The sequence below is a fragment of the Antechinus flavipes genome, chromosome 4 (assembly GCF_016432865.1).
Source record: "Antechinus flavipes isolate AdamAnt ecotype Samford, QLD, Australia chromosome 4, AdamAnt_v2, whole genome shotgun sequence".
Lineage (NCBI taxonomy): Eukaryota > Metazoa > Chordata > Mammalia > Dasyuromorphia > Dasyuridae > Antechinus > Antechinus flavipes.
In genome coordinates, this window is record NC_067401.1 from 206076059 (window position 1) to 206104029 (window position 27971).

The following is a 27971-nucleotide window of genomic DNA, read 5'->3' on the forward strand; positions in this document are numbered from 1 at the left end:
TCTACCTCTAAACTACCACAGCAGAGGTACCATAACTGTTAGCTCTGCAATGTCAAATACAAAAACCAGTCTAAATTTTCGCAAACCACTGGAAACCAAAATCCTTCCCAACTGGGGCCGACTCCAAATGAAAAAAGTTGAGTTTCTCAAGTGGGCAGCATTAGGCTCAAACGCCAATTTTCCTAAACATATTTCTTCTACCACATGTTGAGTAAATCAGTGCTAGGTTAAAAAAATGATAAAAATTAGGACAAAAAAAAAAATCTGAGTCCAGAGGCTTTTTATTTTTTAACTTCCAAACACATTGGACATAACCAGCCTGAAAGATAAAGCACCTTCTGGGACAGCTTAAGGCTAACAGGCTGGAAAAATAGAGCCTAACTTCTGGCTCAGGCTTAATATAGCTTAGGTACCCAGGGTCAGAAACAGATCAACTTCTCTATCAACTCCACAAAAAATAGTGGCAGCTAGAGTAATGGTTAGTTCAGTGTACTTTAGTCACTATGCAGGGAGAGAGAGGTTACCCATCACACATTTGGGATTTTGTGACCTTAAAGAGGAGATATGGGAAAGAACCCCATTATACTTAAATGAGAAAGGGAACAGCAACCCCAGGCTAGGAGCACAGTCTTTTGCTCTAAAGGATGTGTATATGTATTTATGTGTTTGTAGACGATATGTATTATATATGGTCATTTATAGGTTATCTATATAATAATTTATGGATTATCATCCTATTAAGTGGATATCCTGAAGCCCAATTTCTGTTGGGTTCCAAATGGGGAAAGAGTTGAAAGTAGCAATCAAGGAAATTCACATCAGGGTCATGGGCCATGATTTCAGCACCCAAGTAAGGTATATTGAACAAATAAAACTGGCAAATAACCTGATGCCAGCCTACATATTTGTACTACAACTTCCTATATATTAAAGATTCAATTAAAAGCTAGATATTGTGTTAATGATTCCCATGAAAGTATGATTAGTAATGTCAGGATCTGGGGGGTAGGGAGCGAATCACCAACAATCCAACTAGATTTTCTTCTGTGTTCATCAAAGTAATTTTCAAGGGGAATTTTGAAAGCCCATTTCCTTTGCGGTTCAGATGTATTTGGTTTACAAACAAAAATCCAGAATGAAACATGTTGGATCAATATATTTATTCCAAGTGATTTACAATGAAAAATAAAACAATTAAACCTATGTAAGCCAAACACATGAATTCTTTAATTGTTTTTAACAAAATATACAACCCAAAACACACTCTATGGTGAAAGTGGCCTGGAAGGATGGGAGGTGAAGGGAGGGGCACACATAGGTTCCTGGCACAAGGACCGAGTCTGATCCCAAGATAAGGTTCAGGTCTTCAGCCTCTTCAGTGCAGGATCAGCTGCTAAATGATTTAACACAAAAAGTTACTGGATCACAATACAATGAATGAAAAGGCCATTTAAAATCATGTAAGTGACCTCAAAGTGTGTCTGGTCCAGGCGTCGAGCCATGAGCCTTACCGATTTGTTGTCTTCCAAAAAGTGAGTCAGCTAGATTTTCTTCCATGTTTACTGAGGCCATTTCCATACAGGTTTGTGGGTGGACAGGATGGTCTCAAGCACAGGTAATAGTCAAAGGGATTTGGGGAGATTTACATGCCACAGATCAAGAGAGACAGTGAAAAAATGAATTTACACTTCATTTCAAACAACACAAAAGGCAAAGTCACCCAGGCCGAATGCTTCAGAACCATTAATTTATCCATTTATCCATGGAGATTTCCAAAGTCAACAAGCCTTATGTTACTATTTCACAACAAGAGATCCATTAGCAAGTCCATGGAATGGAACCAGGTATGGGTACAGCAAAAGTATTTTTTAAGTCAACCATAGTTCCCTCCTTCCCCCAAATCCAAGAACTGGCAAAGAATCAAAAGCCAAAATACAATCAAAAACACACCGTGTATTGAGCCAGATAGAATCCATTTTAATGGCAAAGTACGAGAAAAGAAATTGGCAAAAGAATTCACAGAAAAAAATACTTTTTAAACATCTGTACAGAAGATGTAGTATGTATAGTACTTTTTAGAAAGGTTCTAACTTCAACCAATATTCATTGTAGGATGCTAAATGCATCATTACATGGTGTCTCCAAAACAGAGGAACAGTCAGTTCCTGTACCCTCTAACTATCAGAGCTCTAGAAGCCAATACAACTTATTTACAAGTAGCTCTGAATGTTCTCTCTCCATCTCTAACACTGAAAACACTAGATTTTGTGTGGTCCTAGGTAGCATCAACTGTACCTTCCTCCTGCGTTGGTATTTCCTTAGGGCCTACAGCAGCACTAACAACCCAGTCTTTTCCAGGATAACTTAAGTCTGGCATGTCTGCAGCACTCAAAGTGCTGTCTTTGTCCACCTGGGTAACGGTCTCCATCACAGAGGTGGGACTCTGAAACTCTGGCTGTAATGTACCTGTATCCAGGCTACTACTCTCAGGTATATCACCTTGCTTAGAGGACAGAGAACAAAACTTCTCTTCCTGCTTTTCAGAGACCGGAGTTACAAAGCTGACCAGATCCGGCTGGCAGGCAGAAGGCCGAAGGCCTAGAGAGCAGACGGTATCTGACTCCAGTCCTAATGACCTCTTAGCCTTTAATTTGACAATTTCTTCAGTATCCTCAGATAGCATTTCTTCAGTCCGGAGGTCCAAGGGCTTATGTGTTACTTCCATATCCTCGTCAACAGTTTTCAATACCACCTGAGGTTTCAAAGTATCCAAATCGGGCATGTTCTCATTTCTGGGCTTACAATTTTGTTTATCCTTCATCCCTAAGTCAAGTGCCATGGTTTCAGGAGATTTAAAAGAAAACTCAGAAAAAGTGGAGATAAGTTTAGTTGTCCCTGTGGAACGCAAAAATCTACCTTCATGTACATTCTCAGCCTGGATAGCCAAAGACCCTTGAATTGGTTCTACCTGACCACTGGAGAAATCAGAAGCTAGATTGCCTGGCGCACAAAGTTTCCCTAAATCTGTAGTTTCAAGGCCTTCTATAGGTTTGCTGTCTGTTGCCAATCTTAATTCAGTACTGACAATGGATAAGTCTGGGAATCCTAATTCTTTTCCCTTTGGAAGTTCTATATTCTCAGGTTTCTTGGTCTCTTCTTTCAAAATAACTGGTTGGGAAATCATTTTCTTCAGCTCTTCCTCTGGCTTTTCTCCCACTAACTTGAAACCTCTGATCATAGGTGTTCTATTAGTTGATTCAGGGGACTGGTCTTCCTGACATTCCTCACAATCAACTAGTACAGCTTGCTCTTGTGGACTCCCTGTTAAATGAATGCTTCTGACTACAGACTGGATGGATGGTTCTAGGGCACAATGTTGGATACCTGCTGATTGTGGGGTCTGTGATACAGATCTAATATCTGACTGAACTAAGTCTGTTTTTATCATTATAGTAGACTGAACTTGTGTATGTGGTTCTGTCACTATCTCATCTAGCTCTTTCATTTTAGACACTACCACTTCAGCAGGCTGATTAACAATTTGGTCATCTCTTGATAGCGTGGTCTGTTTGACTTCTCTCTTCCATACATGGTTGTCTTCACATTTCAAATTGGAATCCTTTGGGCTATGGGGGTCCCTTTGCACTATGCATAATGAAGTCTGAAGTTCCTCATCCTGGTCACCTATTCTCTCTTTCCCCACACCCTCTGAGAATAATAATCTCCCTTCTTCCAGTTCAGCAACTGTCTCTTTCTCACTTCCACAATGCTCTTCAGCTAGGTGGGTATCTTGAATCCTTTTAGCCTGGTTATCAACTATTCCAAGGTCCCTTGTATCTACCAATTTGGCAGGACATGCTATGTCTGACATCTGGGGGGCTGGCTCCTCTACACCAGGAGGACCTGGCTCTCCTGAGTTGAGGTCAGCTTCCCCTTCCAGACACATGTCTGTACTGGTCTCACTCTCATAAGGACTAGAGGGCAACATGGTTGAAGATTTTGCCTCTGGGTTGACTTCCTCCTGGGACTTACCCTGGTCATCTGTCAGAGAAGCAGAACCAAAGTCCATTCCTGTAAGAGACTGTAGGAAACCTCTATTCTTTAGTCCCAAATTCTGTTCTACAATTGTCCGCTGTATTGGAGATCCCATAGTCTTTGCACCAGGTTTGGCCAAACAGCTGTCCAAAGGAGCACTGGCCAAACCCTTTTCCTGGGACATCCCCCTTAGGAGAACACCACTCTCCCTAAGACTGAAAGTACTATCAGAGTTCTCATTTTTAGAAGAGTTGCTACTCTCCCCATTGGACAATGTGCTATTACCCAACTTGCTTTCTGTATTCCCTTTCCCACCACTGCTGTAGAAGATATCATACAAATCCTTGGCATTAGCTGTAGCTAGGCAAGAGTTCCGCTTCTCCAATTTTTTGGCCTGTTCACTGAATACGCCTGAGAGTGGTGGTGGAGGACGAACCAGCACAGACAGCAGAGCCTGGTCATGGTCACTCTCACTTACCCCAGGTGCCACCTCATCTGAGGGGATGGCAGCAGGGTGCACTGGAGCCAAGATGGAAGTTGGCAAGACTGGAGTCAAGAGGTTAGATCCCCCTATGCCAGGGGTCAAGATCTGGGATATGGTAGGAGCTGACTTGACTGGAGACAGTCCAGTGCTTGTTTTGGCAGATGCAGTAACTGACTTAAGTGTAACTGGGAGAGGTGGTGGCGGCGGAGGTGGGGGAGGTGGAGGCAACAGCTGCTCAGGTATGGGAGCTGGCTCATTTTTCTCAGCCAACACAGTCTTTTCCTCTGCGGAACTTTTTAAAATCACCTCTTCCCCACCAAATGCCTTAGAAATTATGTCAGGAGGTAGTAGGAGATCAGTTGAAGACTCTTTGACCACTGGCAGAGGTTTGGCAGTGGCACCTGAGGACTTAATGGACAGGAAAGTATTAAGAGGTGCAGGTTTGCTCACTGTCGCCGAGCCAGACTTGCGCAGCACTGTGGTGGGAATAGGAAGGTTAGGCCGAATTTTGGCCTGGGTAGAGGTGGCAACAACAGGCATCCAAGGACTGGTGTGAGCAATGACAGTTTTCCCAGACAGTTTGATTTCAATGGGCTTCACTTTCCCAGCCTGGGCTTTGCCATCCTCTTTGTCCTTATTGGTTTCCATATTCTCTTCCTTAGGGACGCCTGGAGCTACCACAGAGCTTTTCTCATCATCCTTTTCTGACTTCTTCCAGCTGAACTTCCCAAAGGAGGAGGAGGAAGAAGTCATCTGCGGCTCCTTTGTTTCTTCTTTCAGCTGGAGTTTTATGATCATCTTTCTCTTGTTCTCAAGCTTGTCTGGAGAGTTCCAAGTCTCAGAGAGCTGTTCATCTAGTTCTTCAGAAAGCTTCTCTTCATCTTCTTTCATTTCTTTAGCCACCTTTGCTTTCTTCTCATCTGTTTCCTCCTTTGGCTTCTCACTCAGTTTTCGCTTCAGCTCATTCTGCCTTCGGCGCTCAGTCTCTAGGACTACAGCTAGACCTGCCTGACGATCCAGATTCCTTCGCTCCTCATACAGCGGGTTTTCATCCACATATTTCTGGAAAAAGAAAATGCAGGGGCTCAACAACTAGTTTGGGTTACTAGGAAAATGAGAAAACCTTGGTCCTGACACTGTTTTGAACAATAATGTTATCAGTATAGAAAACCAGAGGTTACCTTTCTAAGGAAGTACACACTTTCTTGACAGGCTCAGTGTCTCTTTCTCTCTGGGGGTTTCTTTCTCTCTAGAAGTTGTCCCTTTTGATGTGGAGCTTTAAAAAACAAAAAGCTCCATCCGCAGTCATATAAGTCAGTGTTACTTGGGTAAAGCTGCAACAATGACTTTTTTAAAAATCTGTATGGGTTTAGTTGGTAGCTGGGGTGGCAAAAGAAGTTAAGAGAAAAAAAGGCACCAAAGCAAAATGGGGTACTGCACTGTGCTACTCAAGAAACCAACCTTATACTTCTCATTGTGCTGATGACATTTCACATGTTGTTCTCCAGAAATTGGATCCCCAAAAAACTCCTCACAAAGTTGGCAGTAATATCCAGTGATGGGAATCAGAAATTCAGAGCCTGGAGCAAGCAGATAAAAAGAGTTAAAGAAATGAGCACACAACATCTACCATGATACCAGCTAAAGGAAATTCCATTTACCCATTCCTGAGTCAATATGGTAAAAGAGCAAAGCTTTTCACTTACATTAAATTAGAAATCTTATTTCCTTGAAGCTCTCTCAATGGCTTAATCTTCCCATCTCAAATGTAAAGCTCGAACGCAGGACTTCCCATCCTTCACACACCTTATGGAAACCTGGGCCTTGCCATCCTCCCTGCCAATATACTCTCTGGTGTACTATAACATGTCTTCTACTTGCTACTTCATTCTCTGGACTACTGGATATTAGTATCTACCCTGATGCTGCAGGCTCCTATATTTGTTTATCCCCACTCTTAGAATATAAACTTAGAATATTTGTGGTAAAATGTTGACTTGTTTTTTGTTCTTGTTAACAAAGTGCTTGTCATATAGAAAACAATGAATGTTTTTTCATTCAGTCATCTATCCCCTTTCTTTCCACTCTCTGTAGTGCTATTCCACAGGCTAAATCTCTCTTAGAAATCCCTTACAATAGTAAAAAAAAAAAAATATATATATATATATATATATATATATATATATATATATATATGAGAGAGAATCACTAAATACTTTTAATGAAGGCCTTCTAAAAGCATCTTGGGGACAGAAGCTTATGTGCCAACAGCAAGATATCTTGGGGGAAAGCCTAGATTCTATCAACCTGGACTTTAAAAACTTCACTGATTAGATAAAAGCAGCACTCCTAAGGAAATATTTGCAAGTTTCTCTTGCCTAGTCTTCAGGAAGAATGGAGCATATTCTTTTATCTATTCCCTACTTACTCTAGCCTTGTTCTATGACAAGTCCTAAAATTGGTTCAGGCTCCTTGGAATCATCATTCTCCTTCTGGAACAATAAGAGCTTCTAAAACCCACCCCACATGGAAGACAATGAAAGCAACTAGCTTTGTCACCTGCTCAATTATGTTGATATCATTTGTCGAAGAGTTCTCAGAAGGCAATTCATGGTCCCTTGAATAGATAATTCTAGTGCCAATTCTCTTGAAACCTCAACCACTACTAAGCATTCAAAAGGGTTTGAAAACAGTATTACTAAAGTTAGACCAGAACTAGTCATATGAGTTATTCAATATCATATTATTCAGTTAAGTGGTTTACTCATCAGATCCACACTATGGTAAATGCTGATTACTTTTCAGCTGGAGAAGATTACAGACAAAGGAACTTATTTCCCATTACTCTAAGTATTTTGCTCTCCTAATAACTAATCTAGACCCTTTTTGATTCTTTCAAAAGCAAAAGCAGTTAAAATGAATTATCATCTCTCTGACATTTCTTAGTTTACTGAATTTCAAAGGGAAAAAGTACTGAATAAAAAGATGGTAAATAAAAGAGCCAATAACTTGAAAGCCTGACTTTGATCATGAGGATATCACTCACCCTACTTCTATCCTTTGCTGTATCTCAGAAGAATCCCAGTGCTGCCTCCCATTATCATAGCCCAAGGAATCCTCCATCAATTGGCTGAAAAATGAAGTTAGGTAAAGAAGGGTACAAACCTTTGGCAGGGACTGTTATTTTATCGACACGCTTTGTGGTATCTTGCTTGGCCTCACTCTGGATCTTCGAAGCCCAAGGTCTGTTGTAGGGATCCAATGTCTATTTGCAAGAGGCAGAGGTGCTCACACAATAGCACTAATAACTCAAGGATACACCTTTCCTCTGTCATTTTCTCTCCCACCTGAGGCAATGGGCCCCAGAAACCCTCCCACCCTCCCCATCTGCCAAATGGTTAAAACGGAAATCACCTGTGAAAAAGGTAAAAAAATGTTAGAGCAAGCAGCCAGTAAGGGATGAAGTGAAACTCAAAAAAAATCAGGTACTCAAGGAATCAAGAGACAAAAGCTCCACTTACACTTATTATGGTGTCTAGGCACAGCCAGGACCCCTGGACTGAGCCCTAGGGTTGGTGTCTCCTTCGAAGGGGTTGCTTGGCTCTTTGAATTAGGGCTCCTGCCCACATGAGAACTTTTCACTTGTCAGTTTTGAGATGTGGAAGAAGGTATAGAGGTTTGAGGGGAAGGAAAGGAAAAAGAGAGAGGCCAGGACACCTACCTGTCTATGCTTCTTCTTATGCATGTGAGTAAAGAAATCAAACATGGTCCCACAAATGGTGTTGCAATCTCTGCACCAGTGGTTCCCAGCATCATAATATTCATATACTGTAGCCAGCTGGGAAGTCTGCTTGGCTGAGGGCTGGGAGGAAGTCTCTGTGGGCTTGGGGCTCTTGGCATGAGCTTTGTCATTATTTGATTTTGACTCCTACATGGGGGAAAAAAAAGTTTTTCAAATAATAAGAGCTCAGAAAGTAACCAACTTCTGACCTCTCTGAAAAAAGGTATAATAACTTTAGCCTTGCTAGGGACAATTCAAAGGAAATACTCTTCACTTCAGATTTAATACGGTCAATATGATTAGACCTCCAGGCTACAAGCTCTACTCATTTGTTAGGTCTTCAGGAAAGAGGAGGAAACTTAAAGAAGCCTGGCTCAAAGAAAAAGTCAATAAAACTTCAGACCTTCATGTCATCATGAGCTGAGATAAAATGTACCAAAAGAACCTTTCTTAGCAGTCATTTAATTTTATCTCTGAGAAGCTTAAAAGAAGGCCTAAGCATAATGCATAGATAGAATATGTAATTACCTTCAGCTTATGACTTAAAAGGATCTGGGAATGCACCTCTACCTCCAAAAGTAGAAATTACATCAACACTAGAAATCCATTCCTTTAGTTTAACGGTTTTGGGTTTTTGTTTTTGTTTTTGAAATGCAATCCCTTGGGGTAATCCATTAAATATTCTTTTATAAATTAATTTTACTGACACATTAAAATACTTTGGTTCAAAGCAAAACACTAAAGAAAAGGAAAGTGGAATGGAAGGAGGGGCTATAGAAGTATAATTTGAGATAAGGGAGGTACATTGCAGAGTAGACATGAGGGAAAAGAAAGAGAAAGTGTTAAGAGATTCAAAGGCAAATGCTAAGTATTTTTGACATTCTGCATAGGACTCACAATACTAAGAATACTTAGCTTTACTCAATGTAGATGAGATTAAATAGAGGAGAACTAGCACAGACAAAAAGGAAATGAACATGCAGCAATTTCTCATTGGGGACAAGAAAATTAAACTGCAAGATTGGTCCAGAAACATCAAGCCTACTCATGTCCCTGCCAATTCAGATTGAGGACTCTCTGCCAGTGAAGATGATAGATCATTTCAGGATCTGAAAAGGACCATAATCATAACTTATGTCCCAATTTCAAAGGACTAAAACCTTAGTACTCTTTTCCTTCAGAGTTCCTCCACTCATAATGACACAGCAATAGGAACTGCAATTCCCTTTAGTTGAGGCAGAGAATTGTGCTAAACTGTTAACCCACAAATAACTGTATTTGAAAAATACATTCCATGCCCTGACCCAAGTACAGATGATTAGACCTAATGAGCCCCAACACTCTCTCTTCCTCATCAATATTTGAGTTCAGACATTACCTTGCTAGAAGAAGAGGAGGAGGAAGAGGAAGAAGAGGAAGAGTTGTTAGAGGATGGAGACACTTTTTCTGGGCTCTTGGATTTCTCAGCCTTCCCAGACTTCTCTGATGACTCTTTGCTGTCATTAGAAGGCCTTTGGGTTTTATCAAAGATGTTGATCCCCAGGATCTGCGCGACTTTGTCCAGCTCAGACTGTTTCTTTTCTGCTGCCTCTGCCTCACGCCGCAGTTCTGCCATGTCTTTCATGATATTGTCCTGTAGACGGCTCACCTCCACCAGCAGTGGATCTTTGTGGCCATCTTTCTCCCGACGTTTCTTACGTAGCATCTCCCCTGGTGAGACAGCAACAGAAAGCATCACATGCCAAGTTAGTTAAGAGCATATGCTGTTATTTAACCACAACGGGAAAAACAAAGAAACTACTAGAACTATCAGTTTGTAGAATTTCCCCCCAAGGTTTTAAAGAGCAGAAGGATAGTCATTTGTTTTAAGTAAAGCCTAACTGGAGATAAAGGGACCACATAATTTCTGGGGCATAATTTCTTTTCTATTCCATGACTAAACCTGATGATGATAATTCAATTTAGAATTTTTCCTGACACTGGATAGTCTGAAACAGGATAGCTAAATGAGTTTTTAAACTAGAAAAGATTTTCTTGCTCATGTCTCATTAACTTTATTCAGGGGGCCATTGGGTTTTCCAAGGTCCAACTGGATTCAATCACAAAATTCCAGATTCTCTCCCTTTCCCACTACATTTTTTAGGCCTAGAAATAGTCTTTTCCCAATCACTCAAGTATATTTCTTATCCATGAGACTGGTTCTTACAGAGGTAGCTGGTTCTTCAAAGGTAGCAAATGGCTTCCTCTACTTTTATTTGGTCTCTTACTCCAGACCCAGATAAGGATAGTTAGAACTACAGTAATACTCTTATCCATTCTTCTCCCACAACACTGCAACAATGAGACTGTCAGGCCCAGTACTGATGCTAGAATAAGAGGCCCTACTCCTATATGGGTAGAAATTCAAGTTTCTGAGGCATAAAGTAGGCCATAAAGAATGATTGTATAACTGGTGTGGGGGCAACAAATGCGTTGTCCTAGATTATCCCTAAATATTCTCCAATTGGCTTTCCTCTAAAACTGGGATAAGGGCCTGACTCACAGGAACAGCTTCATTCTAGGGCAAGGAGCAATACCTTGCTGCTTATGAAGCCGATCCAGCTCAGTCCTGAGATAGTACATCTTCTTCTGCCGTGCATCCCGGTCACTCCTCAGTTTTTCCCTCTCTTCTATAACCTGTAAGGTACAGAAGGGTATGGTGCTTCCTCTGACTTCCAGCAATATACTCCATCTATATTACTAATATCTCTTCCCCCAGAAACTCTCAAACATGACAATCTCAAAGAAAAAAATGTGCCTGCTTACATTTGAGCCCAGTATCATTAGGCTAATATCTAAAGTATTTTTTATTCTAATAAAGTGGTCAGAAAAAACTCATACCTTCCTTCTTCTCTCCAGACAATGTCTATTCAGTCAGCTGCACTACCTGAGCAAGTACCAGACTACATCCAGTAAGTTTCTAAGTTAGGAAGAAGTTAGATCCAATAGCATTCCACCTGAAGGACATGGCAGATGATGTTTCTGAGCCAAGAGAACCACCCATTCAGTTTGAATGATGTCTGAACTTTAGAGACCATAGTATTCTCATTGGCCCTGAGCATAGGACTTATACAAAGGATTATGGGAAAAGAATCAGTCACTAAGAGTTGCTCAGTTTTTTTTTTTTAAGTTCTGTCTCCATAGAAACAACCAGCCTCCATTTCAAAAGCCAAAGAATATAGCTTATTAACAACTGACATTTATACAGCTATTTTAAGTACTGCAAGAGATCTCATTTGAGTCTCTGAATAATGTTATGAAGTTCTACATTTGTTAAGTCAGTTTTAGCCATGATACAATTGAAGCTGAGAGAGATGCAAGTGATTTGGAAGAGATTGCAGTTAAGTTGGGGCATGCAATATGGACAAGCGCTGCTAGAAATACCTTAGATTCCTTATGCGTTTGATTTTGAATTAATCTTTACTTGTTGCATTCAGAAACCTTTTACTGTTGTCAACTTTTTCACAATTCCCACATTCAATTATGTGAATTGAATTGAATATGAATATGTGAACCATATAGGTGATCCACAGTTTAAGTGGCTTTGCACTACACAACCACCTGGCTGTCCTATCTAGCTTATAGTACCTTAGACAGACATATAAAGCCCTAGGAAAACAAAAAGGGAGAAACACACCCTTATTTTCTGTTCTTTTCCCAATGTCTGTATCTCAAAATTAAGAAACAAAAATTCACTGTGTATCTACTGTGGCATGTGCACCCACACCCACACACAACATACATACACCAGACATACCCATTCTTAACCTAGCAAAACCATTTTAGATCCATAAACATCTGTAGAGAACACTCAAATTGTGTTGCATACATTTTAGTTGCTCTAAACATTTATAATCTCTAAACTTCCTCCATCAAGAAAAATAAGCAATTTAAAAAACAAAACAAAAAGAACTTCCTTCAAATACCAAAATGCTAAAATTTCTTCAATGGCTTCAAATTTCCTGAGTTTTTTACATCTCTATAATTCTCCTCTCACAGATTGGGAATACAAAGGATCATTATCAAATAATGTACATAAAAGTGCTTTGCAAACTTTAAAGAGCTACCTAAATGTGAGCCATCATTATGAAACTATCACTTCTAGTACTTTTCTCCCTATTGGGACAGCTGGAAAAAGCAAAAACCATACAGCTTTTATTTCCCAAGCCACATCTATTTTCTATGACCATTGTTCAAAATTCACTAGAATAAAACATAAAAGAAACTTATATTGCCCTTTAAGTCAGAAACTCTTTCATAAAGCCATGACTAAGACACATACTCTAAACCATTCTGTATTGAATACCACAAAATCCCAATAATGTAAATAAAGACCTTGGATTTAGACAAAGAAGTTAGAACTATAGTTGAAAAATAACTGTCCTTCCAAAGCTGGACTGAGAATCACACCTTAGAAGGACCATTCACCCTTAGGAACAACACGTGAGGGAACCTGGGGGGAAAGAACCACTTGAATGGGAGAGAATTATCATTCCTGAAGCTTCTAAAGAAACCAGTACCCAACCACAACTCCCACCCCCAGAAGAAAACAAAAACAAAATTGGTGCCCTGTGAGCTGCCCCCCCAAGGTCTAAAACAAAGTACCCAAGTTCAAGAAATTCAACCACAAGGCTAATCTTCACCTTCTGCTTCTGGGAAGCCCGGTTCTTCTCATCTGAGATCTTTTCTGGATTGTATCTCATAAGTGGTGGAATGGGTAATCGAACAGGCACCTTGGTGGAGCTGTTGATGACAGGGATGGGAACTAGCAGTGACTCATCCCTCTTGGTTTCAGCAGAGGTCACAGTAGGAATCACACGGAGGTTGGGGCGGCTAGGGGTGACCTGTTTAGTGATGGGTATGAGTCTATGGGGATCAGTCAGTGGATGGCCAGGTTGCTGGGGAGAAGGATACATGGGCCAAGCAGAAACTGCATATGCCATGTAGTGTCTATAGGCATCAAAGGTGGAAGGAGGCATAGCAGGTGTCTGGTAGTTTGGAGGAATCGGAGCTGCAGAGAACTGTGTATTAGTAGGAATCTGAAACTGGGTCACAGAGGAAGTACAGTGTGGGAGTCTGATTGGAGGAGCAGGGGCTGAAGGAATCAGACACCTGATGGCAGATGACCGGGGCCCACTGTTGGTCACTTCTGGTCCTGGCATCTGGTTCATGGGGTGATCAGACTTAAGGAATGGGGGGCTGTTCTTTGCCCGCAGGTAAGGATCTACAGGAGAGGCTACAAGTGGTCGGGACACCTCAGGAGACCGAGTGTCACTTCGCCGTGCCTCCCTGCTTTCCAGCCTATGTGAGTCTGAAGAACTCCGATCAGATAAAGACCGTCGATCTACCGAGCGTCGATCAGCTGAGGAATGTGAGGACAACTTCTTTCCATGAAGTCGTTCTTGGGTGCGCACGGCCAACTTGCTAATCTCCGCCACCCCAATATCCAGCCCTATGGTCTTGAGCAAGTTATGGATTTTGGCATATTCTGGATTGGTCTCCTCTCGTGCATCCAGTTTCAGAGCTGATGATGGGGAATTAGAGGAGCTTGCTCTCTCTCTCCGTGCTTCACTCCCAAGACCTCCAAGGGATTTTGTTGGGGATTCTGGCTTCAAGTCCTCTTCTTCATTCCCATAGAGAAACTTTTCCTCATCCTCTATGTCTGGGAAGCTACGTCGCCGCTTTTCTTGGACACTGACAGGCTCTGCCAACATGCCCAGAATACGGGAAAAACCACTACCATCCTGGCTGGCTCTCTCATGGGGCAACAAGAAATCTGTGTGCCGCTCACCAAGTTCAGTCTTTCCATCCATTTTCTCCTTATGGCTTAGAAAACTCCCAAACTTCTCTCTGAGGGGGCTAGTATTCTTAGGCAGCCCAGAAAGAGGACCCCACTGATAGGATTCTTGAGGTTCCTTCAATGTCTCTGTCATAAGTCCTTTGTTGTTTTCAATATCTGAAGTAAAAGGGACTGTAACATTGCTTGGAGGAAGTGATGGGTGGCCAGAGAGAAGGGGAAGTTCTTGGCTAGAGTTGGTACTGCTGGAAAAACTCTCCATCTGCAAAGAAAAATACCATCAATTTAGTCCGCAAACAGACCCATGGCAGGATACTATTTAAAATGTCTTTGTTCAACTATAACACTGTAAAAGGAAGTTTCATATATAATTCTCTTTATGTTCATGCTCTGACTTCATCTATCAAGAATTATAAATAACAAAATCAAAAACAAAATATAAAATGCATTTGTTCTTACTGAGTTATCTAGAGAAAGTTAAGAATAGATTTTTTAAAAATATTCTAAGGCAGATATGGGAAGGAGGTTGAGGGGAAGGAAGAGAAGAAGGTATTCTGGAAAGAGAAAATAAGGAATAAAATAGATTGGTCCTAGGCTCACAGGGCTATACTTAGTCTTGCAGACCTGACAGATCCCCTGTTAATTCTCTTCAACATCAACTACTTGTGGGTCCTCTTACAAACTAAAAGAGCTAGATGCTTAATTACTGATGTGCTATTAACAACATAGATCCCTAAGAGTGACCTAGACAAAACACTTCCTAGTTAAAAAAATCTTTGCATCTATCAACATATGCTTTGGCTGAACAGTATAACAAACACAGCAAAAGGAGTTCAGATAAATCATTTTAGGAAAGTACCTAAAGCTGTTATCAAAAACAAATTTAACAGTAAGAAAAAAAGTACCCAGACTGGCTCAGGGGAAAGAAGGGACTGGGCAGATGAAAAAGAGAAATAGGATTCAGACCTGCAAGGAGGGTTCCACATTTACTTCTACTCGCTTCTTCAGAATGGACTTCTTGGGCATCATAGGCACATCTTCTGGTCGATGTATTGTATATCCTGGCTCTGACCCTGATACTCCAGAGATGGTACAACTGCTGCCGCTGCTGCTATCTACCCCCACCAAATCCTGACCCAAGCTCCTGTTCCGCTCTTCCTCTTCCTCCCGTTTTCTCCTGGCAAGGTCTAGCTCCCGGAACTCAGGGTCCATGAACCGGGAATTTGGGCTATGCCTCCGCTGTCGGTAGTTTCGAGCACCTGAGACATAGTTAGAATGGTCCCCACCCAGACTATGTATCTTCTCACTGTCATCATAGCGGGACCGTTTGGCTTCCCGGCTTCTTTCCTCTGATCGAACAGAGTAGGAGACTTTGAGTTTGTCTCGGTCTCGAAGGAGATCATCATGACGGCTAACATGGGGGTTATAGTCAGACCTATGGAGGAAGGCCTCTCTTGTCCTGTAGTCCTCGTCCATCCGCCCCAGAAAAGGGCTAAGGGGCCCTTCTTCCCGGGTGGTGTAGCGCTCAAGGCCCCGGGAGCACTGGGAACTATGTGTGAAGATAGGACCATCAGCCAGGTCATCCCTGAAGAAAACAGAGAGGAATCACTGGATATAATGGATTTCAAGAAAGTAAGGACAGAAGAGTTTAAAGATCGATGCTTCTAGGACTACTCAAAGCATTCTAAAAGACAGAACATAATATTATAGGAAGGTCAAAAATAGATAAGAACACATATCTGGTGCCATGGAATAGCCATTTTAAAGAAAATTAGCTACTCAGTGATTTCCACTGACATCAACATGACTTTCTCAGGAGTATTTAGAAATTTCATTTACATATCATACTACTGGGCCTCCAAGTCTCAAAGATCTCTGGCCATTCTTATCAACTTTCTTATGCCCTATCTAAATGCTCCTAAAGCAGTAGGTTATTCTTCAGGTGAGGATAGATTGATATTCCAGCTCATCATACTTTTACCTCAAAGAAGTAAAAAGTTAAGGAAGTTTCAGGTATGGAGGAAACAAAACTTGGATTACAGTTGTGTCCTATCTATATTCTGCTGCTGGTTTCAAAGCAAAGGCAATCATTCTAACCTATTCTTGGAATCCCAGAAAGCACTCATCATATAATGTATTCTTTCTTCAATTCTGACTGGCACTTCCCAAAGAGATTATCAAATATCTCAAACATCAAATGTCACACTATCACAAGCTTTCAATAGCACTACCCAAGTTGGAACACATTTCCAATGGCAGTTTATACTTAAAGAAGGGAAGAGACTTTTGAGATAAGAAGCAAATAAATATAAAAGCCCTCTGGCACGTCAAATGCATGTAATTTTTTAGACATCTGAATTAAAAACCAAAACCAAAACTAAAGTGTTTATCTCTCCCTTTGATTCAAAAGGGACAGCATCCTGAAACTAGGATGACCATTTTTAGGGCCTTCTGCAGCTCTTATTACTGATTTTACATTTATGAAGCATGTTTTCTAGAGTTGAATATCATTTATTAACAACTCTATGAAAAATTATCCAGGATAAAGCTTATCTTTCCAGAAGAGCTTGAAAATGAAATTGGTACCTCAGAAGAAATGTTCCTTTTAACATCTCTTTTTTTGTTGAATAAGGTGGGAAGTATAGTAGGATTACAAATCACCTATCTGTATAGTATATATATACGTGTGTGTGTGTGTGTGTGTGTGTGTGTGTGTGTGTGTGTGTAGTATATGACAGCACAGTATAAGAATGAAAATTTCAAAAGTGATCAAGTACATTACATTTTAAAAGTAAAATTGCTTACATAATAAGCCAAGCTTTGAGGACCTCAACACATCTGCTACTAGAAGAGAATATTGGTAAGGTATGTTACCTTACTACTAAATAAAAAAACAAATGTTTTCTAGTCATACTACTTAAAGAAGAAACAAATTTAGTAGATTTGGTGAATTCATTTGTGCTATCAAAGCAAAATCTTAGTCTGACCCAGACCAGCACATGATAGTGCTATGCAACTACCAACTAGTACAGACATAGTGTCTAATCCTATTACAAAATCTTAGAACTAGAAGATACTTCAGAATTCCTTTAGTCCAACTCATACCTAAATAGTAATCCTTTCTACCACATTCTTGAAAAAGGGACAGCCAGCCTTCCCTGAATCTTTAGTGGTAAAGGAAGCTATTTCTTGGAAGAGATGTCAATATAAAGTATCATCAATATAGATAAAGAAAGATAATTCTCAGAAAGTCAAAATCCAGACATAACATCTCAGCAAGAGGTGAAGAGATACTAGAAGAAGCAAAATGTCAAATGAATATACATACCAAAATTAGATCACTTTATAAGACTCCTTTCATAAACGGGGCTCAAAAGTAACCTCAAAGTAAGACAGTAGTCAAAATCTCAGAAAGTTCTCAATATGCTTTAGTTCTTTCTGTCAGGTTTAGTTCTAGAAAGGATACTCTTTACAAGGTTTGGCTGGGTCTGGCTAATAGAAAAATGGTCTAGCAGGGAGTCCACATTCTTTACTGCCGATTCCTTACAGCACACTGAGAAATTCCTTTCTTCAAACATGGCAAAAGCAAGACAAAAAGTACTAGCCCTAATTTATTTTGAAGGGGAATGAAAGCTAAGTATGAAAGGGCTAAAATAAGTTCTATGAATGGAAATTGCAGTGGAGGAATCATGACAGCAGAGGATTACTGTTATAACCAGACTAGTTCCACCACAGCCAATTATTCATTGATCTAACACATTTTGGATTACAAGGTCAAATGTTATAGATTTTTCCACACAATTACAGCACATATGTCAAAAGTAAGCTGCTAACCTAAACAAAAATATACTCAGCAGAATAGAAATGACCATCTAGATATAAACTATCCTAACATGAAATTCACATTCTGGCCTGAACCTATCTTTTAGATTCACTATACATTACACTCCTTTCCAAAGCCCTGTATATTACTATCCAGCCAAATTTGGTTTCTGTTTCACACACAAAGCACTCTTTCTCCAATTTCCACAGCTTTGCAATGGTCATCCTTTATGAGGCATTCTATGCCTGAAGTGTTTCCTTCTCACAGCCAACTCTTAGAACCCTTCCTTTCCTTCAAGATGATGTTCAAGCTTTACTTTCTATATAAAGCCTTTCTTTTTTCTTTTTTTGCTGAGGCAATTGAGGTTAAGTGACTTGTCTAGGGTCACACAGCTAGGAAGTGTTAAATGTCTGAGGCCACATTTGAATTCAGGTCCTCCTGACTTCAGGGCTGGTACTATCCACTGCGCCACCTAGTTGCCCCTATATAAAGCCTTTCTTGATCCTTGCCACTACTCTATCTTAATATTTAGTTTGTAGATATTTTCATGTGCATATACTGTTTCCTGGCATAGAACTTAAGTGAGTTAAGAAAAGCTATTTTTTTCCTTTGTATCCTTGGTACATTACAGGGGCTTAATACTCGTTAACTGATGTGACTTGATAAAGACACTGAGTAAAAGAAGAGTTATTTGTAAATAATTCACTTATACACAAGGGCTAGGGAGGATACCTCCTCTCATCATCACCCACCAGTTCCAAGTTGGTTCACAGCCAAAGGAAGTTCCAAAGATAACACAAGCATTGGTAGATAGTCTCAAAGAGCAATGACTAACAAAAATCAAGCAGGAAGAAGAATCACAACTGTGTAAAAAACATGGGCAGGATAGGGGTAGAAAAAGATATAAGGAAGAGCCTTGTGGAACTTTTTGTACTTTTCACCTTTCTCTAAAAGCAGAACCAAATCTACTTATTTTAAAAACAGTTCCTTCAATTGGTACATTATAATGTGATATTTTGATGAACAATATGCAAATCACCTCCAGTGCACACTATATAAGAGAATCACCACCTGTTTAATTTACCTAAGCTGACCTCTCACTTTCTGAAACAGAAGCAGCTGGAAAGAATGGATATAAATGTCTTCTATGCATGGCTTATTCAAAATATACTGAAGCCATGACTCTAGCCCAAATGCTTCAAAGCTACAAAGCCATGTATGTTTTTTTTTTTTTTTTAAATCTTCCCTCATTTTAATTTGTCCATTTTCAGTGATACTCTGAAATGAATGACATTTGGGGGAAATTATGGTCCTTCTATTTTTGCTTCATCTTTGTGCTCCAGGCCCTCCTTCCACTTCCTATGCTCTATGTACATTACATTACTGTACAGACACATTCTCCATCTGAGAGCAAATTCACATTTACTGCCAGACAATTTGTATACTTTCCATACTGTGCTGGGAATGAATCAAAACAGACATGTCACAACCCTCAAGCTTAAATAATTCAAAGGAAGTTAGGAAAAGCAAGCTCCAAAATGGTTAGTTTCCTTGCGTAATCGCAATTCTTTTCCTACAGACTTGGGAACCAATGCCAAGTCTACATTTAATACTCTTCAAAATATATTCAATATATTCTCTTCATCTCCTAATAGTTTTAGTACAGTTTCTTATATAGCTAAGATGTCAAGTTTTTATGTCATAGTTGATGTAAATATTTCTTCAATATGCTATCTTTTTTTTTAAATAATGTTATAAAATTTTATTTTCATATACACAAGGCACAATGATAACTGTCCACAAAATATACATGGTCAAAGGATTTCAAAGGAAGAAACACATTAATAATCAGTTTTAAATACTGTTCAATCCCAGTAAAAGTCAAAGACATAAAAATTAAAACAACTTTTGAAGTACTACTTCATAACCATTCGCATTGGCAAGAATGCAATAAAATTCAACATTGACAGAGATGTAGAGAAAAAGGCAAACTTAGTATTTGATGAAATTGCCAATTTGTAGGATCTTTTTGGAGAGAAACATATATAGTAAAAGTCACAAAATTCAATACACTTTTTTTGTCCCAGTAATTCCATTATTAAAGATATACCCTGAAAGTGTTATCAAAAGCAAAGATTTTTATAGTAGAATTTTATGTAATAAAAAAAAGAAACAAACTCAATGTTCCAAAAAAAAAAAAAAAAGGCTAAAAGGTGGCATGTTGATAAAATGGATAATACAATGCAATTAAGAACAACAAGCACTGGAAATAAAAGGAAATCTGCAAAAGCCTATAAAAGTCTAAATAATGAAAAGTGAAATAAGTATAACCAAAAGAATGGACCTCATATAATGATCACATTAGGAAAAGTTAAGGAGAATCAAGGAACAAAAAATTCTAACATGACAACTGAAACAATGTTGATATTTCAATAAAATTAATTTAAATGCAAAGTTTATTAAGCTAGTTTAATTATTTGAATTATTGCTCAATGTTAAGTTTTTAATGAAACATTTAATTGAAGCAACATTAGAATTTAATGCCTTAATTTAAGGCCAGAACAAGTATCTAAAGGTAGTGTCTAAAGGTATCAATAACTAACGAACTGGAAGACAGCTATCCATAAATTCCCATTTTAGCATCATCATAAGTTGAACTTTTAACATCTAACTTCCTTTCAAATGTGCTATGATCTTTCACCCATGAGTTTAATCTCTCAAGAATCTATAATTCTCAGCCTATATGTTAAGTCCAAAAATTCTTGAAGAATGGGACAGGATTTGTTGAAAAAGGACATATTTAGTCATATTATCTAATCCCTTCCAGATCGTAAAAACTTCAATCATCCTTCCCCGCTTCCAATTTTTACCCAAATAGACTTATCAGGTAGCTATCAGTACCCTTCCTTCTTGGAGGCCTTCCAACCCTCAAGGCCTTTTCCCCTGTAACACTCTGTGCTGCACATGGGTCCACAATTTCAGTGCTATTCAACTATACTTCAATCATAAGAACTTCAGCAATTTAGAGTTTCTTGTCTACAATTACAAACCACTATCATTACCCTTAGCTTTAGGAGAATTCTACCTGTCTATGTCACCCAGATTATCCACTGGAGACCCCAATCGATCATTAAGCCTCCGGGGGTCAGGTGAGCCAAGGCAAAATCGGTCATTGCCAACAGTAATCCGCAAGCTTTGTTCCACTGAAGATTCAGAATGGAGTCCAGGAGATCTCCTCTGTAGGGATAAAACACAAAGGTAGGTTCCCTGTATTTTTAGAGACACTGAATATGGAATCTGAGAAGAGAACAAAATAAAGGTTAAAAAAAAAAAAAAATCTCCCATTTCCCAGAAGGCACTATTTCTAGAGTAAGAAATAATCACTGTATGATGCTTCCTTAACCCCAAGAACTTTCAAGATCTTTGAAGGTAAGCTATTCCCTTTCTCTTCTCTTCTCTCCTGACCTTGACACCACACTCTTACTCAAGCATGACAGAAAAACAGTTCATTCAATCATGACCGAAAACCCAGGGAACCTTGGTCATGCCCTTTTCACACCTACAGCATCTCACAGAACCATTTAATGGAAGTCCTGCCACTGGGATTCAGGTTAGCTCTCTCAGAATAAGGTCTATTGCCCAGCAATCAGAAACCAAAAAAAAAAAAAAAAAGGGGGGGGGGGCAGAGCCAAGGTTTTGAACAGGATGATCTTTCATCTCACACCCTTTCTGCTCTTTTTTCCCCTTAATAAAAACTCATTTCTTTTTAGGGAAAGAGAAAGGCTGGAGGAATACCACTCTCCTATTCTGCTGGGAAGACAGGCTCGACAGGAGCTGTCTTTCCCTAGCCCCAGGGGGTGGCTGAAGCCCCAAAAGACTGCAGTGCCGCAGGTCTTCCAGAAAGGATTGCTCAGGGAAGTCAAGCACCGCACTGCCATTACCCAGGGCCCCATGGACAAGTGACATGAATGGTGGCTTATGGAAAAAAAGAAAACGGGTGGGTGGGGGGGACAAATTTCCCCACAAATCTCACCACAAATCTCACCCAATGCCTGGGAAAACATTGCTGCATCACCACAAGGGCTCCTCGACTTTAAGTCCCGACTCCCGTTATCCCTCAGGGAGACCCCGTTATGCGGTAACGCTAGGCCCGGAAGGGTGTTTACACTGCCACTATCCAGGGTCAGGCCCGGCAGGCGCTGAGTGGACTCCAGCGCACGGGGGTCCTCCCTGCTCTGGACCCCAGCCCGGGGGCGGCGGGGCACGGGGGTGGATTACCCGGCTGCCGCTGTCCCCCGGATGGTCTCCGCGGCCGTCCCGGGCGAAGTCCGAGCGGGAGCACGAGCGGCTGCTGCCGCGGAAGCCGCCGGAGCCCGACGGGAAGAGACGTCGGGGACGGGTCGGAGAAGGCGAGGCCCGGCGAGAGCGGGGCGGGGAGCCCCGGCGGCCCCGCGGAGGGCTCGGAGAACCCCGGCGGCTCCAGGGAGGAGACGGAGAGCCGCGCCGGCGGCCGCGGATAGAGTGCGGTGGCGGCGGAGACGGGGAACCGTGGCGGCCGCGATGGCCCGAGGGGGAGCGGGGTCGGCGGCACGGGGCCCGAGAGGAGGTCGAGGAGGAGGAGGAGGAAGCGGGCGGCGGGGAGGCGCGGCGGACCGGCCCGGTGGAAGAGGAGGAGCCGATGCTGCGGCTGACGCGGGGGCCAATGCCGCCGCTCTCCTTGGGCCGATGCGAGGAGACCGACGAGCGGCCGCCGCTGCGGTACATGGCGCCGGCGAGGGCGGCACGGGCCCGGCCCCGAGAGGGAGGCCGAGACCGCTCCGACACCGCGGTGCCCTGGAAACCAGCGCCGCCGCGCACGCGCGCCCCCGCCCCCGCCCCCGCCGCCGCCTCAGGGGCCCCCGCGGGGGGCCGGCCGCGCGAGCCGCCGGGTCGTTGGGGCGAGCCCGCGACACGCCTCCTTCCTCCTCTCCTTCCCTCCCACCCGCGTCTCCGCGGGGATTAGTGGGGGGCGGGAGTAGCAGAGAGGAGGGAGAAAAGGCGGGAGGCGGGACTGAAAGGGGAGAGGTGACGCGAAAGGCTCCGACTAGATCCTCCTTCCATCCCGGCAAGATGGCGGCAAATCACCCCGCCCCTTGGGGCCGCGTGACTCTGCCGCCAGCTGGCCCCAGGTCTGAGGGGACAGGGGCGGAGCTAAAGGAGGAGGGATTGGAGAAAGGAGAAAAAGGAAGAGAGAGATGGGTGGGGTTGATCACCTGAGAGAGGCTCCGCCCACACTCTTCCCTCCGGGGGCTCTTTTTAAGCCTCCCTTGAGGAAAACAAAAACACTACGGGGCGAGGAGAGGTCCTAAAATCTCACGTGTCTGATACTGCAATTCTTTACACACCAGCAGTACTAATTGCCTCAAATGATTTTTTAAAAAATATTTTAAAATTATTTTTATGCTTTAAAAAATATAAAATTTTAATATAAAGCTATTAAAACATGGTTAAGTAAAATTGGGAAATCATAGTCATGGAGTCATAGATGCCTTTTTTGTGAAGCCTATGGACCGTTTCTTAATGTTTAAAAGTACAAAAAATATACATAGGGGCCGCTAGGTGGCGCAGTGGATAAAGCATCAACCCTGAAGTCAGGAGGACCTGGGTTCATATGTGACCTCAGACACTTAACACTTCCTGTGTGACCCTGGCCAAGTCACTTAATAAACCCAATTGCCAAAGAAAAAAAGAAAAGAAAATACCAGATATAAGATTATAAAGGAAACCAATAATACTGAAATATGGTTTCTCAATGAAGGGAATTTGGAATAATTGGGACACTAATTTGCTCTTGGCAGAATTATGAATTGATCCAACTATTCTGGAATTGATCCAACTATTGGAGAGAGCAGTTCGGAACTATGCCCAAAGGACTTATAAACAGTACATTAACATTTGACCCAGCAATATTGTCAGAGAGATCAAAGGGGAAAGGACCATTTATACAAAAATAATTATAGTGACTCTTTTTGTGGTGACAATTAGAAATTGAGAAGTTACCCATCAAATGAAGAATGGCCAAATAAGTTGTGGCATATGATTGTGCTGATTAGAAATAACAAGCAGGATGGTTTCAGAAAAATCTGGGAAGACATATATGAACTGATACAGAGTGAAGTAAGCAATAGCAGAACACTGGACATAGAGCAGTATTGTAAAAATGATCAATTCTGAGATTTAGCTATTCTGATTAGGCAATGAGCCAAGACAATTCCATATATTGTAATGCCGGAGAAACTGAGGCAGGAGAGAGATTAGAGAGTTTTAATATTTTTATTAATGGGAGAGTAAGATTGACTGGACAGGACTCTCGTCTCAGATTATCCAGTCAGACAGAGATAAGTATACTGGGACCAAGGAATCCATATTGGTCCCAGGGCTGGAGGACCCAAAGAATCCAGCGTCCAGCATACAGCTGCCAGACGCCATTCTCCAGCAATGAATGGAAGAACCCCAACTTCTTAAATACCTTTTTGGAGACAAAGAAGAGAAAGGGAGGGAAAGTTTTTTTTTATCAGGGAGGGGAAGCCATAAAACCTAAAAATTCCAGAGACAAAGAAGTAAAGATATCATGGGTTGATCTTGGAATATTCTAAAGGAATATTGTAAATCCATAAAAGAATCAGGAGATCTACTCTTTTATCTTGCTAATTTATAACCCGAGAGCGAATAATCCTTAGTTTTACTGGGTCAGAGACAGAACAGTTAAGGTAACTGAGACAGGGAAACTGAGTCAGGACAGTTAAAGAAAACTGTGGCATAACAATATCTTTTTAATTTAATATTTTATTTTCTCCCAATTACATATAAAAACAATTTTAACATTCATTTTTAACAATTTGAAATCCAAATTCTCTCCATTCCTCCTTTCTTTTTTCTCTCCTTCCTTCTTTCCCTCAACAGCTCCCTTCCTTCCCTTGCCCCCTTACTGAGAAGACTAGCAAGATCCAAGATAATTTCAAAGCATTCATGGTGAAAAATGCTACACATCAGAGAATCGATTTTATATATATATATAAAATATATATACATACATATACATATACAATTTTCTTTAAAAGCGTATTGTTATATTATAGTTTAAAAAATTTTTAAAGCAAATTCACAACCTATCCTCCACTCCTCTCACCTACCAGGTCAAGAATTCCTGACTTAGAGTTTAAAGGAACCTCAAGAGGCATGTAGCTCCAAACTCATTTTACAGATGAAGAAACTGATGCTCAGGGACATCAGTTAGTTAACTAATGTTTAATATGGGCCTACCTACATTTGCTAGCTGTGTGACCTTGGACAAGCCACTTAACTGTTTGTCTCATTTCTTCATCTGTAAAATGGGAAGGAGAAGGAAATGGCAAACCACACCAGTATCTTTGCCAAGAAAACCCCAAACAGGGTCACAGAGAATTAGATATGACTGAAATGACTGAACAAACTATGCGCTAAGTAATATGCTAAGTGCTGGGGATACAATGAAAGAGATAGGTGCTATTATTACTCCCATTTTACAGAAGAGGTAACTGAGGTTATCTGATTTGTCTTTCATACAGTTAGGAAGTATCTGAAGTTAAATTTGAATTCAGATCTTCCTCAGTGCTCTATTCATTGCACCACCCCTCTGTCTCCCAGCTTTTGTGAATGGACTGGAGCAGAGAGATTTGAAAATAAATCAACCAAAAGGCTATTTTAATACTTCAGTCCTGAGATGATTAGGATCTTACAGACAGAGTAGTAGCCAGGTTAAAGGAGGATGTAGGGGAGGCAGAATGTTATTACTAAGATAAGGAAGGGATCTGTCATCTGATTGGATATAGAAATTAAGGGATTTGCTCAAAGTCACCCAAGTAGTCATCTGAATCCAGGGTTCCTGATCCCAGAGGTTCTGCTCTTCCCTCTCTACCACAGAACCTTAATATGTTGTTCACAAATAATAACTAAATATGGGAATAGGAATAGGTAATGGACTTGTGATTTCATTGGTCCAAGAAATTCCCTAGTGGAGAAACTCCTTTACCAATCTAGCATATCCTCTCAGCAATTTTCCAGCCTTAGAGAGTTGTTAAGAGCTATGACAGACAACAAGTCAAGGGATTTTTCTATCACAGGCAGCATAAGCCAGGAAGGATTTGAAGGCGGGTTTTCCTGGCTTTGGGGCCAACTAGCTGACCATAGATACAGGGAATATGCAAAATAAATAGGCAATAATTAGGAGCACATTAACCACCCCCCTCAGTCACAAAAAGTCCCTTGAAGGATGCCCATAAGGAGCACAATAGACAGAGCACTGGACCTGGGAATCTGAAGGACCTGAAATAAAATCCTGCCATAAACACTTCCTGCTGTGAGATCTGGACAAGTCACGTCACCCCTTTCTGCTTCAATTTCCCCATCTGCAAAATGGAGATAATAAATAGTACCTCTCTCCCATGATTGTCATATGGATTGAATAAGATAGTATTTGTGAGGTGCTTTGCAAACCTATTAAAAGAACTATTTAAATGCTAGACATTCTATAAAGCCTGAACTGGATCTTCATGGCCTCAGGGATGCTATGAGGCTGAATTTTAAAGAGAGTCAGAGGCAAAGTTTGAAATCAGGTCCTCTGACTCCAAATACAGAGCTCTTGCCATCCCTGTACATCCCCTTCTCAAAAACTTCTAGGGCCTGCTCTACAAGTTATATTCTTCTTACCCTTTCTCAATTCCTTAGTCAGCCAATTCAGCTCTGTACTGATCTCTATTCCTGTATCCCTTTCTCCCTTGTCAATCTCCAACTCTACTTGACTCCACTATCATCTTCTTGTGCTCTTATTTATATAGTAATGAATGGAGCTGGAGGAAATCACAAAATCGGGACAATTAGAGCCCACTACAAATTGGTCTTCGCTAGCAAGGTATTCGTTCCACTTTTGCCTAATCAATTCTCCATTTCACTCTCTACCACAACTGGTCCAGATCTTCTCTTTCCTCAAACCTCCTATGGTACCTCTTCCACTTTCTCAAGTATTTTATACATCACTAAAAAATAATTGAGAAGAGAGGAGGTGAGACAGAGTAAGTCAAAAAATTCCAAGCACTGCAGATTTCCATAAAATTTCACCTCAGAGTGAACATAGACCAATGAAAGACAAACTAGACTTGGACAAAAGAAGGGTCATTTTGGAACAATTTAGGACTGAGGGATAATCAGAGTGAAATGTAAACACCTCTAGGCTAGTTTCACTGAAACTGTAAGAGGGGAGCCCAGGAGTTAACTGGGTTCAGAAGTGGCCTCTGTCTGAACCACAGGAATTTTCACCTCCTGTCAAGCTTGGCAAGTTGGAGGATTGAGGTCCAGAAGATTGAGGGAACCTCTGCTGATAAAGAAAGCCAGGTCCAGCTGTGCTGCTGAGAGACAGTCCTGGTTGAGAAGGAACCAGCACACCCAGTGAATGCAGAAGCAGTGGAGCTACTGACTGTGGGTACCTACAGGTGTGGTGGAATTCTTGGTTTGGAGTTCTAGGTCAGAAGGGAGAACTAAAATGAAACCAGAGGCACCATCCCCCTCATCCCAGGACTAGAGGTGATTATACTAATAATCTTTTTTTTTTTTTTTTTTTTAATGAGAAAGAACTCAACCATAGAAAATTATTATGAGAATAGGCAAGACTAGGGTTCATCTTTAGAGGAGGATACTGCAGTTTAAAAAAAAAATCTTCTACCCCAAAGAGGAATTAAATGGCTACCTGCACAAAAAGAATTTATAAAAGAATTCAAAAGAGGGATTGAGGAAAAACTTTTTTTAAAAAGCCAGCTAGAAAAAAAGATCCAGAGTCTTAAAGTAGAAAATGATTCTTTGAAAATTAGCATTGGACAAGAGAAAGCCAGTGAAGTTATAAGAGATCAAGAAATAATAAAACAGAAAGCATAAAAAAATAGAATGTGAAAAATAAGAAAACAACAGATCTGGAGAATAGATTAAGACGAGAAAACGAAAC

At 41.0% G+C, this 27971-nt stretch overlaps 1 protein-coding gene across 1 annotated transcript; it reads right to left on the reverse strand.

Annotated features, from left to right (window-relative positions):
* Window positions 1-1145: 1145 nt before the first annotated feature.
* On the reverse strand, window positions 1146-22795 carry ZNF318 (zinc finger protein 318). Its single transcript, XM_051997015.1, has 10 exons — window positions 22238-22795; window positions 21045-21196; window positions 15103-15721; window positions 12983-14398; window positions 10877-10976; window positions 9679-10010; window positions 8241-8447; window positions 7685-7784; window positions 5981-6099; window positions 1146-5581 (listed from the first exon to the last, which is right to left on the reverse strand). The coding sequence occupies exons 1-10, from the start codon at window positions 22721-22723 to the stop codon at window positions 2276-2278; spliced, it is 6837 nt and encodes a 2278-aa protein (XP_051852975.1). The 5' UTR covers window positions 22724-22795; the 3' UTR covers window positions 1146-2275.
* Window positions 22796-27971: the final 5176 nt, after the last annotated feature.

What these genes read in the sequence shown, in the direction of transcription:
- ZNF318 (XM_051997015.1), bottom strand. Translation starts at nt 22,723, where the DNA reads ATGTACCGCAGCGGCGGCCGCTCGTCGGTCTCCTCGCATCGGCCCAAG. An exon ending in AATAACAGTCCCTGCCAAAG is followed by an intron (nt 6,100 to 7,684) that starts GTTTGTACCCTT and finishes TGCTTGCTCCAG; the next exon opens with GCTCTGAATTTCTGATTCCC. An exon ending in AGCACAATGAGAAGTATAAG is followed by an intron (nt 5,582 to 5,980) that starts GTTGGTTTCTTG and finishes TTCTTTTTCCAG; the next exon opens with AAATATGTGGATGAAAACCC.